The sequence below is a fragment of the Ursus arctos genome, unplaced genomic scaffold (assembly GCF_023065955.2).
Source record: "Ursus arctos isolate Adak ecotype North America unplaced genomic scaffold, UrsArc2.0 scaffold_22, whole genome shotgun sequence".
NCBI lineage: Eukaryota > Metazoa > Chordata > Mammalia > Carnivora > Ursidae > Ursus > Ursus arctos.
In genome coordinates, this window is record NW_026622897.1 from 14,502,314 (window position 1) to 14,516,992 (window position 14,679).

The 14,679-nt window shown below is 54.3% G+C and overlaps 1 protein-coding gene across 4 annotated transcripts; it reads right to left on the reverse strand.

The window, feature by feature from the left end:
* Positions 1-2,891: 2,891 nt before the first annotated feature.
* On the reverse strand, positions 2,892-14,615 carry HYOU1 (hypoxia up-regulated 1). Of its 4 annotated transcripts, none has more exons than XM_026505601.4 (26): positions 14,398-14,615; positions 13,480-13,577; positions 13,153-13,246; positions 12,899-12,977; positions 12,594-12,748; positions 12,416-12,492; positions 11,938-12,119; positions 11,596-11,711; positions 10,321-10,513; positions 9,972-10,106; positions 9,733-9,815; positions 9,484-9,616; positions 9,131-9,318; positions 8,798-8,936; positions 8,197-8,257; positions 7,957-8,036; positions 7,368-7,553; positions 7,049-7,221; positions 6,784-6,871; positions 6,546-6,668; positions 6,238-6,371; positions 6,021-6,105; positions 4,972-5,206; positions 4,833-4,880; positions 4,504-4,554; positions 2,892-4,371 (listed from the first exon to the last, which is right to left on the reverse strand). In XM_026505601.4, exons 2-26 carry the CDS (start codon positions 13,568-13,570, stop codon positions 4,310-4,312), a joined length of 2,991 nt encoding a protein of 996 aa, XP_026361386.2. In that variant the 5' UTR covers positions 13,571-13,577; positions 14,398-14,615; the 3' UTR covers positions 2,892-4,309. The 4 variants fall into 4 exon arrangements, with proteins under 4 accessions (XP_026361386.2, XP_026361384.2, XP_048073098.1 ...); XM_026505599.4 differs by having other exon boundaries at positions 2,892-4,374; XM_048217141.2 differs by having other exon boundaries at positions 14,447-14,609.
* Between the last annotated feature and the right edge of the window lie 64 nt (positions 14,616-14,679).

Sequence of the window (14,679 nt, forward strand, 5' to 3'; positions counted from 1 at the left end):
AATCCATCTTAGGTTTGGTATCATCTTGCTTTAAAAAGAAAATTCGAAGCCAAATGATTTGTCTGAGGAGTAAATTACCACCTAGTTCCTAATTTGTTGGACTCCAAAAGCCATGTCCTTAATCGATGAACGATGCTGCTTATTTTTAAAGTGTATTTATTTAAGTAATCTCTAAACCCAACATGGGGCTCAAACTCATGACCCCGAGATCTGCCTAAACTCATACACGATAGCAAAGAATTAAAAGAAGATAATAGAGCACCTGGGTGGCACGGTCGGTTACACGTCTGCCTTCGGCTCATGTCATCCAGCCCCGCATCGGGCTCTCTGCTCAGCGGGGAGCCTGCTTCTCCCTCTCCCTCTGCCTGCCACTCTGCCTACTTGTGCTGTCAAATAAATAAATAAAATCTTTAAAAATAAATATATAATACTACATCAAAAACTAACGATGTATTATATGTTGGCTAATTGAACATAACAACCAAAAAAGAATACTTGAAAATTTAGATTAGGGTTTCTCCATATCAACACTACTATTGGCATTTTGGGCACGGTAATTCTTTGCAGTGGGGTGGGCTGTTCTGTGCACGGTAGGATGCTGTTAGCATCCTTGACATCTATCCACTAGACACCAGTAACACCTCTCCTCCCACCCCCCAATTCTGACAGCCCAGAATGTCTCCACACATTGCCAAATGTCCTCTGGCAAAATCGCCCCAAGTGAGAACCACTGCATTAAGTGTTCGCACCTTCTAATGGAACCTGTCACAAAAACATTATGCCCAAAGCTAGTCACTGTTGTAATACTGAAAAGCAGAAACACGCTGGGGTTGCAGTAATAGATGAAAAATTAAGAAACCATGGAATATCTATTCAGTGTATTACGGAGTTGTTAATGCCCATCTGATGATGAAAACTAGAGAACTCAAAATTGACCCTTCCAAAATAATAGCTATTAAAAGCTCACTACTTTTACATTTAAGAATTGTTAATGGCATGCTTATGATGTTAATTTAAAAATACATGTGAAATTACATACCGCTATGAGTTGAAAACTTAAAACCTGGACACAGAGATCTATAGCAGCTTTGTTCATGATTGCCAGAACCTGGAAAAGAACCCAAGATCCCTTTCCGTAGGTGGACAGGTACCCCGTGGTCCATCCAGACAACGGGGTATTATTCAGAGCTAAGAAGAAGTGAGCCGTCGAGCCATGAAGACATGGAGGAAATGTAAATGCATGTTGCTAAGCAAAAGTAGCCAGTCCGAAAGGCTACATGCTGCATGACTCCAGCTATATGACGTTCTGGAAAAGGCAGAACTCTGGAGACAGCAAAAAGGTCTATGGTTGCCAGGAGTTCAAGGGGGCAGGGAGGAGGGATGGACAAATACAGCATAGAGGATATTTTGGGCAGTGGAACTACTCTGTATGGCATGTGATGGTGGGTACGTGTATTTTACATTTGTCCAAATACAAAGAATGTACGATATCAAGACTAACCCTAACCTGAAGTATACTTTGATGACAATCATCAATACAGGGTCATCGAGTATTGTAACTATACTGCTCTGGTGGGGACGCTGATAGTGGGGGAGGCTGTGCATATGGAGCCAGAGGGTAGATGGGAAGTCTCTATACTTTCTGCTCAATTTTACTGTGAACCTAAAACTGCTCTAAAAAAGTCTATTAAAGGGGCGTCTGGGTAGCGCAGTCGTTGGGCGTCTGCCTTCGGCTCAGGGCGTGATCCCGGCATTCCGGGATTGAGTCACACATCGGGCTCCTCCGCTGGGAGCCTGCTTCTTCCTCTCCCACTCCCCCTGCTTGTGTTCCCTCTCTCGCTGGCTGTCTCTATCTCTGCTGAATAAATAAATAAAATCTTTAAAAAAATATAAAATAAAAATAAAAATTAAAAAGTCTATTAAAAAAAAAAAGACTTCCAGGCTTAAAACTTGTCTGACCTGTTCAGCCTTTAGAGAAAAACATAATCTTCATGGTCATTACTTAATTTCTCAGACATGTAGTGATTAATGACCAGAGTGATCTTCCTTTGATAAAACACGGTTCCATCAAGACTCATGACCAACCCAAACTAATTGTGCTGGTGAATTAATTGAGTAGTGAATCCCTAGCAACGCGTTCTCGTATCAGAGCAGTTAACAGCGAGGGCTAACGGGGAAGAATTAAGTTCAAACCTAGCCGAGAGACTTAACACCTGATTCCTTGGATTCATTCCTGAAATCTTTCTGAACTGTCAACTGTCAATTTATTTAGTTAGTTCGTTATTTAGTTACTTAGTTGTTTAGTTAGCTAATAAGTAGGCTCCACACCCAATGTGGGCTTGAACTCACAACCCTGAGATCAGGAGTCACACGCTCTACTGAGTCAGCCAGGCGCCCCACGAACTGTCAGTTTATTTTCAAAATGGGGTTGTCATCTTAAGAAGTGACTGTCACCTACAAGTCTGGGACATAGAGGTCCAAATAATGTCAGCGGAAAAATAGAACAATTTCGTTTTCATGAAGAAACAAATCAACTTACACTTAATGAATCTCAACTAAGTCCAAAATGTGAATATTGTGGCGGTACATAGTATATGTAATTTTAAGATTCAAACTCCTGTCTTACAAATTTTCTATAATAAACATGTACTGTCTATACTCAGGAAACAAACATTGTAAAAATCACAGCACAAGGGACGCCTGGGTGGCTCAGTTGGTTAAGCATCTGCCTTCGGCTCAGGTCATGATCTCAGGGTCCCGGCACTGAGTCCCACATCGGGCTCCTTGTTTAGCAGGGAGTCTGCTTTTCCCTCTACCTGCTGCTCCCCCTGCTTGTGCTGACAAACAAACAAATAAATAAATAAAACTTAAAAAAAATCACGGCACAAAAGTTGTAGAAAAGAATATTTTATTGAAACAGTTTCTCAATTAACAATGGACCAAAGTACAATCTGACTCAAACCTGTCCAACCAGCCTAAACTGCTAGTGAAAGAACTCAAACATACAGGACAGGGTGGGACCCTGCGGTCTCATTTCTGCCAATGTGGCAAAAAAAAAAAAAAAAAAAAAAAAAGGAAAAAAAGACAAAAGACAGACACAACCAGGTTCCCCCTTGCCCTGGGAGCCGGGTGGCAGCTGTGGCTCCTGCTCCAGACGGAATACTGGAGGACAGGCTCCCCAACATGGGCATGGTAGGTAAAGAGCCCCCATCTTAGCAGGGCAATGCAAGAAAGGCAGGCCAGCCCCCACCCCCTTCCTTCCCCCACAAGGCCTGCCGCAAGAGGGCGAGGTGGCCTTTTTACATCCACACCACGGCTCTCCTTCTCCCAGGGTCTTGGGATAGGGGCTCACAGTAGAAAGCACATTTTGGTCAGCCCAGGGGGCCAGGGGGCCAGGGAAAGGCTATGTCTGGGCGGTCAGAGAGGAGAGAGGAGGGGGCCAGGAGTCACAGGGACATGGAGGAACAGGCTACCGGGCAGTTGCAGACTCGGACAGTGCTCGCAGGAGGCCGGCACCCCACGCCGGCCACTCCGCACGCTTTCCTGCGCCCGAGTCCCCAAGTGGGAGCTCCGGGGTTTTCACACGTTTCTCCCACAGAGGTGGCTGGATTCCCTTCTTCGCTTTCTCCCTGCCTACTCTGGCCCTCGGGCGGGTGTACAAGCAGGCGGGACTGATCTAGCTTTAATGCAGCCCGTCCAGATGGAAGGGGTTGGGCAAGAGACAGACGGCTGCCTAACTTGCCACAGGAAGCCAAAGAGAGCATGGGAAGAGGAGTCACTGGGGTTGGGGCCATTCAGGGAAAGACAAGACCGTGGAGGAGAAAGCAGAGATAAGCACTCGGAAACCAGACCTGGTAACCAAGGCTCTGTAGACACTGGCCCCTGGAGGGCGGACTTCGTGGTGGAAGAGGGAGGCAGGAAGGAGGACAGAGAAGACTGGAGACTCTCTAATATCCCAGGGCATCCCTCCCCCTGCCAGGTCCACTGATCCCTCACGGCCAATCTCTCACCTACCCACAGGCAAAGAATTAAGACATAATAGTGATTTCTCCCAAATTGGGGCCTGGATGGGTAGGGAACCAGGGGTGGGATTAGGAAATCGAACAATTTCAGTTTTTACCACAGAACCACTGCAGAAGGGACTGGTGAGCTGTCCCTTCTATCCCCTTCTCCACACCTGTGATCAAGGCGAGAGAAAAGGAACCGAAGCGTCTGAGGGCAGGAGCAACCCCTCCCCCGACCCTCGCTGTTTAATAAATAGAGGAGGTAGGAGAAGGGGGTGGGATGAATGGGGAACCAGGGCGGGGGGTTATAGTTCATCATTCTTCAACGTCGGCTTCTGTCCCGTTGGCTGCTCCTTCTGTTCCGGTTCTGCTGGGAGTGGGGAAGAGCAAAGGGATGCCAGCAGGTGAAACGGAGGTAACTGGCCCCCATTCTGTGGGGATCCTCCCCCCAGGGACCGTACCAACCAGGCTTCCCAGGTGCCCCCAGCTCCATGCTCACCTGCTCCAGGACCTCCCAGCTCCAGAGGTTCGGCATCTGCTGGTTCAGATCCTGCTTTTGGGAAGGAAGAGGTTAGCCTCTACGGAAGGAGGGAAGGGGCTAGCAAATTTTTTCTGTAAAAAGCCAGGTAGTTAATGTTTTAGGCGTTGTGGCCCACACTCAGCCTCTGCATGTGTGTGTGTGTGTGTGTGTGTGCGCGCGCGCGTAATAACCTAAAAACATAAGGGCCATTCATAACTTGTGGATCTTCCAGAAACAGGCTGTGCCTGCCAGTGTGCCAACCCCTAGGTTAAGCAATAACCATATTCCCAATGACTTTCCCAACTCACGAGTCTCTTTCTCAGGTTCTGAAATGGGCTTTGCATCGTCAGCGTGGCCTGGAAGGAAACCAGGGGTAAAATGTAGTCCCAGGAAGGAGAGGCCTTCTTCCTGCCCAGCAGCACCTGCGGCAGGGCGCCCTGCCCTCACCTGGTGGAGGGATGACCTTCTCCGCTTGGTCACTGGCATTGAGGGGAGGCTCTGTCCGGGTCCCATTCTTGTCCTTGGGCCGGGGCCGGGGCTTGGTGAACTTGGCCTTATTGAGCAGATACTGCACCTCACGGTCCAGGGCCATCATCTTGGCCTCGATGTCTTTTGAGAGCAACACGGGTTTCTCTGTGGCGGGAAGCTTGGCCTGCTCGGCCACGGTTGCATTCTTCCAGGCCTGTGGGTGAGCCAGGACATGCTCAGAGCTAGCCCTGGAGACCACAGGTATCTCTATCCCAGATGAAATACACCCCAACCAGCCTCGGGCTCTTCCCTCAGATCGCGAACTCCACTCCACCTGGCTGTCGGCCCCACAGGGGAGGCAGACTCCTCACAACGGCGACGGAGGCTCTCCACAAAGGAGTCCCAAACTGCACACTTGGGGCTTACACCCTATTACTTGGGACCAACTACAGCTGAACCTCTTGATTATTCCCTTGCCTCTGCACTTCTTTTTTTCTAAAGAGTTTATTTATTTATCTATCAGAGATAGAGAGCACGAGCAGGGGGAGTGGCAGGCAGAGCAGGCAGAGGGAGAAGCGGGCTCCCTGCTGGGCAAGGAGCCTGCCGTGGGATTCGATCCTGAGCCAAAGGCAGCTGCTTAACCGACTAAGCCACCCAGGCGTCCCTGCCTCTGAGCTTCTTGAGCTCTGATTCAAAGACGTTCCCCACACACCCAAAAGGGAAGTTTCTGCTTCCTGTGACCAGTCATTCTCACCTCCCTGAACCCGGGCCCACTTTCTGAGTGCAGCTCAAGCCCCAGCTCCTCGGAGCAGCTGCTCTAATGCCATGGGAACGGGCTCTGCTGCTACTCCAGTCTGACAGCTCATGGATGGCCACAACCCTTGTTTGGGGCTAATCAGACATGGCCTCAAACGTAAACATCTTCTGCCTTCCCAATTAGCTGCGAGGCCAGGAGGCCTCTCCCATGCTGCCCAGCTCAGACCCCTTGCCAGGTTAAGTATCCCCGTAAGTATTTACACAGGGATTACCCAGGTCTCGTTGATGACTTTCTCTAATGTTGTCATCTCCACCTCAGTGAAGATCTGGTCCATCTCTGGGATAAGCCGGGCACCCCTGGAAGCCAGAAAGGAGACCATGAACCCAGGAGGAAGAGGGGTCTGGGGTGTGGACATGTGGCATAGGAAGCTAACGGACCCTGAAGCTTGGCAGGATTGAATTAGGAAGAAAAGCAATGGGGCTGCTCACTTGAGGAACATGCTGGAATGGTTGAGGAGATTATCAAGAGCAGACAGCCGTTCAGGCCACTTCTTGCGCTCTTCCACCCGAAAAAACAACCCATGGCACAGCTTCCTCAGCTCAGTCAGCTTCTCCTTCAGCATCTGATGGATACAGGGTGGGAGTGGGCAGAGGGCTTGAAGGGAGGAGAGGCCGGCCCTGGAGCCAGCCCTGCATCCCACTCACGGCCTCACACCCCAGCTCTCCTCATCTTCTGACCCTGGGAGAGGAACGTGAGGGCTCCCATCCCACCTGCCATGTCCCGGGAGGCCGCTTACCACTGTGGTGGCCCCAAAGCCCTCGTCCTCCAGCCAGGTGGAGGCCGCGCTAAGCTTCCCAGAGATCTCCTCACGCTGCTCCTCAGTAGACACTTCCTGATACTCGGGCTGGTACAGTTTGTCCTAGGGAGGTGCACATAGGCCCAAGCATGCACCAAGCCCCGGAGAGCAAGACACACAGAGCCAGACCCTCCTCAGACACAGGTCCCAGGGCACGTGTGCCTCCCAGCCTACCAACCTGGGTCTCAAAGATAAAAGCTTCCAAACTATTGGCAGCTTTTTCCCGTTCCTGCTTCTCTAGGTCTCGGAGTGTCAAGTCTTGAAGTCTGTGGGACAAAAGACAGCCAAGCGTGAAGGAAAGAGCATGTTGAACTTGGACCCTGGGTCAGACAGCTCTCCCTCCTAGGGGTGCCATTCCATATCCCGTCCACCCTGCACACGTGCGCGCACACATACACACACACACACACACACACACACACACACACGCGGTCTCTACTCACTTTTGCGCAGAGCGGGCCAGCGCCTCCTCAGGTAAGTCAGGCAGGTCCAGAACCAGCAGCTCCACCCCGATCTCCTCTACCATCCTCTGCTTCCGGGCAGGCTTCTGCTTCTTTTCTTCCTCTGGGGCTGGAGGAACACCCTCAGACCCTGCTTCCTTTTTCTCGCTTGGCTTCTAGTGAGGAAGGAGATGAACATATCAGGAAAAGCTTAGGCCCTTTTCTTCTCCACAGGCGGGGCTCTAGGGAACAAGAAACAAGGCAGGCATCTATTCCCTTAGCCCCCTGGGCCACCCCTGGCCTTACTCTGCCGGCAGCTCACCTGGGCCTCAGACTTTTCCTCGTTTTCTTTTTCTGCCGCCTTTTCTTCCTCAGGGGCTGTGTCCTCCTTCGGCTCAGCAGGTGGGGGCTGAGATGTGTCCTCCACCGGGGCCTCAGCCTCCTCCTTGAGCTCTGCTTGCTCCCCAGGCTCATCCTTGCTTCCCTCAGCAGGGCTTTCCTCTTCCTCCTGGGAAACAATCACAGAAGCCCCCGCAGAAAACAGTCACTAGCAGAGCCTAAGGCTAAACCAGCTCAGCAAGGCCGAGTCCCCCGGGCTCTGCCGGGAAGGGGCTTGCCGCTGCCAGCGCCGCGTGGGGGTGGACAGACGACTGTACGGGAACGGGCGCTGAGCTGCGCAGCCCTCGGCAGCCTAGTCAGACGAAGGACAAGGGACTGGAGAGGAGGGGAATGTGTCCCGGAGCTCAAGCACGGGGGCAGGCTGGAGTCCAGAGGGGGGTATGGTTCACTGAAAAGGGACGGTCTAGCCAGTCCCAGGCAGCTGGAACGCCCACCCCAATCCCTGCCTCCGCTGCCACTTCCTGGGCCCATGCGCCACCCTCGGAGCTCCCCTGGCTCCATGCCGGCCTCACCTGGACGGTGTCCGTACCGTTCTCCTTAGTGTCTGCAGTCGCACCACCTCCAAACAGGCTAGAGATGGTGTTGCCGAGTTCTGGGAGGAAGAAAGCCCAAAAACTCAAAGGGGTCACAGCAGCGAAGCCACCTCCTAACCCAAAGGCAAGGCCTGCCTGCCTCCCCAAAACGCATACAAGTACACCCCCCCACACACACACACGCACACGCACACACACACACGTGCATGCTCGTCTTACTGGTCAGGGTAGATTCCTCTTCTGGGCTGTCCTCCACCAGGGTCTCAAACACAGACTCGACCTGAAAACAGGGATTCAAGCTGAAGAAACACACAGGCTAACCCACCTTTCCCCCACAAACATACTGTCATCGTGGGCGGCTACCTACGCGCATCCACGTGACTTGCGCGGTGCTGGCCTATCCCCTCACCTGCCATCTTCTATGGGCCCAAGTTAGGTCTCCTCCACCCCCTTTAATTATGAGCCCTCTGAGGACAGAGTCCTAGCTCCTTTCCCCCGGAGCCCTGCACTTCTCTACTCGACAACAGAATGGGCCACTATTTCCCACAGTGTGTTCTAAGATGTTAACCCCCAGAACAATTCTTTGAGAATGAGTTACTTAGCCATCCAACAGGTCCTCAATTTACAATACCCATAAGCACTTACAGGCCCTGAGAAAACCACAGCAGATCCCCGGTTAGCTGTGTTTGGAGCCAGGGCTTTTCAATCTCCCAAACCCTTCTCATTTCTCATGTTCTGATACCATGTGGAGGAACCACTCTGGAAAGACTGGTGGGGCTTCGGCCCTTGCCCTGTACCCAGGACCTCCTAGTGGTCTCACCCTGATGAGGCTGAGCACGCCACTCTCATCCAGGTTGAAGTGAGCCTTGATACCCTTGGACTCGTGGTCGGGATACTTCTTGAAGCTCTCACCCACACCTTTTAGCTTCACCGTGGTCAAGTTCTGGGAGCCAAAGACCCTGGTTGGGGAGGAGAGAGCCATTCTACCCAGCCATTCCACCCAGCCTGCCTCCAGCTCTAGACTTCATAGGCTCCCAGCATGAAATATCCCCCCCGCCTCCAGAAGATGCTCACTCCCACCCTGACTCCACAGCCTGCTGCCTGTGTCAGCCCTGAGGCCCCAGATCCTCCCTCTCATCCTGCCCCCCCTTACCGAAGATCCTCGGGCTCCAGGAAGCCCAGGTCACCGTAGTTGATGTGGAAGTTGAAGTCGTGGTTGTAGCGGTTAAAGGTGATGACTTTGCGTTGAGGGTAGGGCCCCATTCGGGAGAAGAGGACGCGCTTATTGTGCTTCAGGCTGCGAACCCCGGGCTCCTCCTCCACCTCCCTCGTGAACTCCACCTACACGGCAGGCAGAGAGGAGGCACGCTGGAGAGCCAGAGCAGGTTCTGGGGTGAGGGTACGCGGAGAACATCAGCTGGCAGAGACACAGGGACAGGCTAAGGCAGAGAGAGGGAGCACGCTCGGTAACAGGGGCCTGTCGCCTGATCAGACGGGCCTGCTCACCAGGATGGGGTAGATGACCGCGTCTCGGACGACAAATGGCTTCACCTTGAAGGCTTTGCTGAGTGCGGCTGCCTGGTACACAGCCCCCATGGCGGCTGCTTCGTCCGCGTTGATGTTCTTCCCTAGTTCCTCCCTGCGGGAGTTCCACGCTTTCGCACATCAACTCTGGAGCACCCGGCCTGGCCACCCTCTCCTCAGCCCTGCAGCTGCCCAGCCCCAGAGCCCCAATGCCTCAACACCCCCACTCACTTGCCCACAGCCTTCAGCAGCACCTCCTGAACTTTAGGGACCCGGGTGGCCCCACCGACCAGGATCACCTGCTCAATCTCATCCTGCAGAGAAAGAAGGGGACATGGGACAGCTTGGAGTCGGCCCTCCTCCTCAGCGCTGACTCGTCCCTTAACACTCCTGCCCCCTCCTGCCCCCCACCCAATCACTCTCCCCCACCCGCCTCCCCAGCTCAGGCCCACGCCAGACTCTCCCCTCACCAAATTCATCTCGGCACTCTGGAGGGCCTGCTGCACAGGTCCAGGGACTCGCTCAAATAAATCTGCACACAGCTCTTCAAATTCTGCTCGGGTCACTTTTGCCTTGAAGTCCACATCATCCATCAGGCCCTCGATCTGGGGGAGGATGAAGCATGTCAGGGTTCCCACCCGGATCCTCCTCTGGCCAGGCAGGGCAGACACCTGGAGGGACCAGGACTTTGGGAGAACGGCAGGAGGCCGAGGAAGAAGGGATGGGCCACACCGCACGCCAGTGGCCTAGCTCAGGAGGGTGGGGTCCTCTCCCCTCCGCGTGGGGAATATTTTCCCTCAGGCAGCCACGAGCAGGCACCTGTGCCATGTGATCGGCGTTGGCACTCAGGACGGTTTTGAGTCGATTCGCCTCCCGCAGCAGCTTGGCCATGGCACGGGGGTTCTCCCGCACGTCCTTTGCTCTCTGGCCCTTGCGCTGTTCATTGAAAAGCTTAGCCAGGTGCTCACGCAGCCGGAGCTCCATCTCCAGGCCCCCCAGGGTGCGGTCAAATCTATTCAGGAAGAGGTGACAGAGAAAAGTCTGGAACACACAGGGTCCCTTCATTGCCTCAGGAACCCGACTCTTGTCCCACATACGTGGCTGACACCTCCGTGAGAGTTCACCTACTCCTCCAATCCACTATATGTACTGGAGGTCAACTATGTGCTTGTCTGGGAGGACGCCCTTGAGAGAAAAAAGACAGGGTCCCTGCTATCAAGGAGTTTACAATCTAACATGGGACAAACTCACGAACATGAAATGTGTACCACCCTGTGAGTTATGACGGACAGAGAAGCAATAGCATTAAAGACATAAAAAGAAAGCGTCGCCTATTTGCCGATATCAGGGAGGGTTCTGTGGAGATGTGATAATTGAGCTGAAATCTGAAGGATGAGCAGAGGTAACAAGGCGAGAAGAGAGAAAACAACTCTAGAGAGGGGGGAACAGTATACGTAAGCACCCCGACGTGGGAGCCAGCAGAGTAAGTTCCAAGGAGGGCAGGTGTGGCTAGAGCTCAAAGAGCAAGGGGCTCTGAGTAGAGACAAGTGGGAGGAGTCAGGGCTCTCACAGGCTAATGCAAAAGGTTTGGAGCCACAGAGGATTTTTAAAGAAACAGATTATAATCAGGTTGGCATTTTGAAATGAACCCTCTGGCTGCAATGTGGAGAGAGAACTGGAGGGAGGGCTCACTGGAGGCAGGGAGACCTTCTTTCGTAACCCTGCAGGTCAGAGATGATGGGAGCCTGAACTCGAGTGCTGGCGGGAGAGCTAGCTAGAAACGAACGGATTTGCAAAGGAAGACACCGTCATCGATAAGTACACCGAAAACGACAAGAACGACAAAATGACTGCACGTGGTCTACAGCTTCCCGGCTTTCCTTAGAAGCAGCCCAGGAAGTTCCCTGCCTTTCAATCTTCCCTAACTGTCCTCCTCCCTCTCCATCTTCCCCTGGTTCTTCCAAGAGGTACCCCATGATGACCGATGCTTCGGGAGAGCATTCGTGCAGGAAAATGAGGCAGCTGCCCCTCCAAGAAGAAAGCCCCGACCCGAGGGTGTCTCAGCAAGTGGCCCTCCTCCAAGCACCAACCTACCCCACGCCCCGGATCTGCAGCTGCGGCTGCATGCCCGCCTCCTTAGTCTTCACTGTCTGGTAGGTCACGATGGTGCACACGGTGCTGCCAGAGCCCATGTCATAGAACATGACATTCTGCAGAGACACCAAGACAACGGTCACGGGAACCTCATCGGCTCCAGGTGCTGCACCAACCCTCCACTTAAGGCTGAAAAGCTCCAACAGCGGCTGAGAGGGGCACTCTGCTGCTGCATTTTGTCAACAGCTGACCATGCAAGTACGACACCAAACAAGTGGACTGGCCCCCTTCCTCAGAATCAGCCGCCCTGCAAGTCTGGTCGGCAGCTCCTCCCCGGCTCACCTGGGCAGTGGTGTTGATATCCTTCCGGCGGAAGACACCGTAGCTGAGGGCGGTGGCCGTGTTGTCGTTGATGAGCTGTAGCACTTTGAGGCCGGCCATGCGAGCGGCCTGCAGCACAGCTCGGCGCTCGGCCTGATTGAAGAAGGCTGGCACCGTGATCACCGCGTCCTTGATGGGCTGCTCTACAGAGGACAACAGAACGGGGCTCCCACCACCAGCTCCATACCTCGGATGACACTTTCCTAATCTTGGTACTATTGACATTTTAGGCCAAATAACCCTTTGTTGAGTGAGGCTGTCCTGCACATTGTAAGATGTTTGCCAGCATCCCCGGCCCACGAGATGCCAGGAGCAGCTCCCCAGATAACCGAAGCAAAGATACCTTCAAATACTGCCGAAGGTTCCCTGGGAGGCAAAACTGCTCCCCTATGAGACCCTAGGGAACCTGGCCACCACTGGCCCCACCTTAGCTACTCACCTGCAAAATCCTCAGCCAGGGAACGGGAGTAATTGAGAACCATGCCAAGTACCTCTTCAGGTGAGAACTGTAGCTGCCTGGGGGAAGGGAGGCTAGTTAGAGGCAAGAAAAGCCAGGCAGTAAGGCAAGGACAACCGTGAGCACTAGAGGAGCCCACCGTCCCCAGCAGAGCACTCACGGGCTGATCTGGAAGTGCACAGTCTGCCTTTGTGGGTCGAAGCCTAGCTCATGCTCTGGAAAACGAGCTCTGTAAAGGGCCACATGGGGGTTTCCCTCCTGCTTCCCCAGGAGGTGCTGGAAGTAACGCAGCGTCGCCTTTGGATTCTTGATGGCCTGAGAGGAGGTAAATAAGGAGTATTAGGCTCTCAAGTCCACCATCACCTACCTCTCACATCAGAGGTCACTAAGGGTTCAGGCTTCGGGGTTTATCATCTCCTCCCCCCTGCCCACTGCTTCTGGGAAGGGGGAGGCCTGCTAGCTCACCATGCTTGCTGCACTGTCTCCAAAGAATCTTTCATTTTCTTTCAGGGTCACAGTCACTGGGGTTTTCCTCCGGGATTCCCTGAAGAGAAGAGACGTAGGGCCCAGGTGCCTATAGCAGGGTGTGGACTCAGGAGCCTCAACACCCCAAATACAATCACTCAGACACGAGACTGTTGTGGCCCTAGGAAGAATACACACTGGCCTGGAGCACAGACTCCCTTTTTCCCCACCCCTGACACTGGGGCCACCCTCACTTGTTCAAGACAATTTCCATGGGCACTCCGGGTTTGACGATGGCCACCTTCATGGACTCGCTGCCCAGGTCCACAGACATCACAGCCAATGTGTCTGAAAAGGAAATAAATTTGTCAATTAGTCCCTCTTCCCCCACGTTCTTGAGTCCCCTCTAACCAAAGCACACTGCTCTCCACAGAGAAGGTAAGAAAGCAAAATTAGATAAAGGCCTGGGTTCAGCAATTCGAGAGTCCAGAGGCTTCCAACCAAAAGCCTCCCCTGCCACCACAGATCATTCATTATTCACTCATTTATTCTTCTTCTGAGCCTGCTTCTGGGGTACACACCACTCAGTGCCAACAGATTTGCCAAGAGCACAGCCATCACAGCCCAACGGTCCAGCCTCTTCGGCCTCTGCCTCCTGACGGTAGCTGCCATTGTGCCTCTGAGGGAGGAGAAAAACAACACTTGTAACCGGATGCCCTGAGTGAAGAAGACAGAACCTCATCCCAGAACAGAGAAGCTTTAAGATTCACACTCCACTGTCAGCGGGGCAGAGGAGCCTACATTCCCCGCCTCCCCCCCACTCCCTCCTGATAAGGACCCGGCACTCTAATCACACAAAGGGTCCTGGGCTCCATCCACCACATCCCTCAACAGGGAAGGTCCCAGGGCAGGAGAAAGGGGACCAGAGCCTTCCGTCCACTGCACAGGCTATAACCGGCGCACCCTAGCACTGCCCCTGATGTCAGACACCTGGGGTGAGGCCAGGGATCCCCGCCCAGGGCTCAACTACCTCCCTACACCTGGAGCTCCCCCGCTGGCGGGGAAAAGACAGGCCAGGCCTGGACGGGAACTGAGAGGTGGTGACGTTGGAGGCTGGGATGTTAGAAGGGCCTGTCTCCTCCTCGGTATCCCTTCAGGGTGTCCCGCCCGCCCCCCCCCTTCTCCATCCCAACCCCCGGCCCCGCTGCCTACACAGACGCCGTGCCTGGAGCTGTAAGATTCTTCGCCGGGCGGGCAACGAGTCCCCCGAGTTCACCTAAGCCTCACCTGGCGAAGGCGGCGGCTCCCACTCCCGGAAACCCGGCCCGGCCCACCCCTAAGACGTGGGGGCGCCCCAGGGACCGAGCTGCGGGGCCAAGCGCACCGGCGTCCGTGCGGCCCTCGCTCCCGCTACCGACCCGCCCCCGGAGCTAGCACGTTGCCTCCTCCAGGAGGGGTGGCCGGCTCCCATCGCCATCCCCACCCCCGCTACCGCTTGCCTGCGCTCCTGCGGCCCCGGCTCTGGGACAAACGCGGCGGCAGACGTACCCACGAGGCCGGCAGCGCGCCCCCAAGCCCGCGCCCTTCACAACTCCCCTCGGTTTGCAAACTGTTACATTAGCCACCAATCTCTCAGCGGCGTCTCGCGCACCAGCCGGCCCCGGACGCGGCGCGCGCTCATTGGAGCCTCTGCCGCCCGGCCCTGCGCCGCGCGCCCGGCCCGCCCCCGCCGCCCCGGCGCGCGCTCCCATTGGGCCACGTCCTAGGCCCGCCCCCTCCTC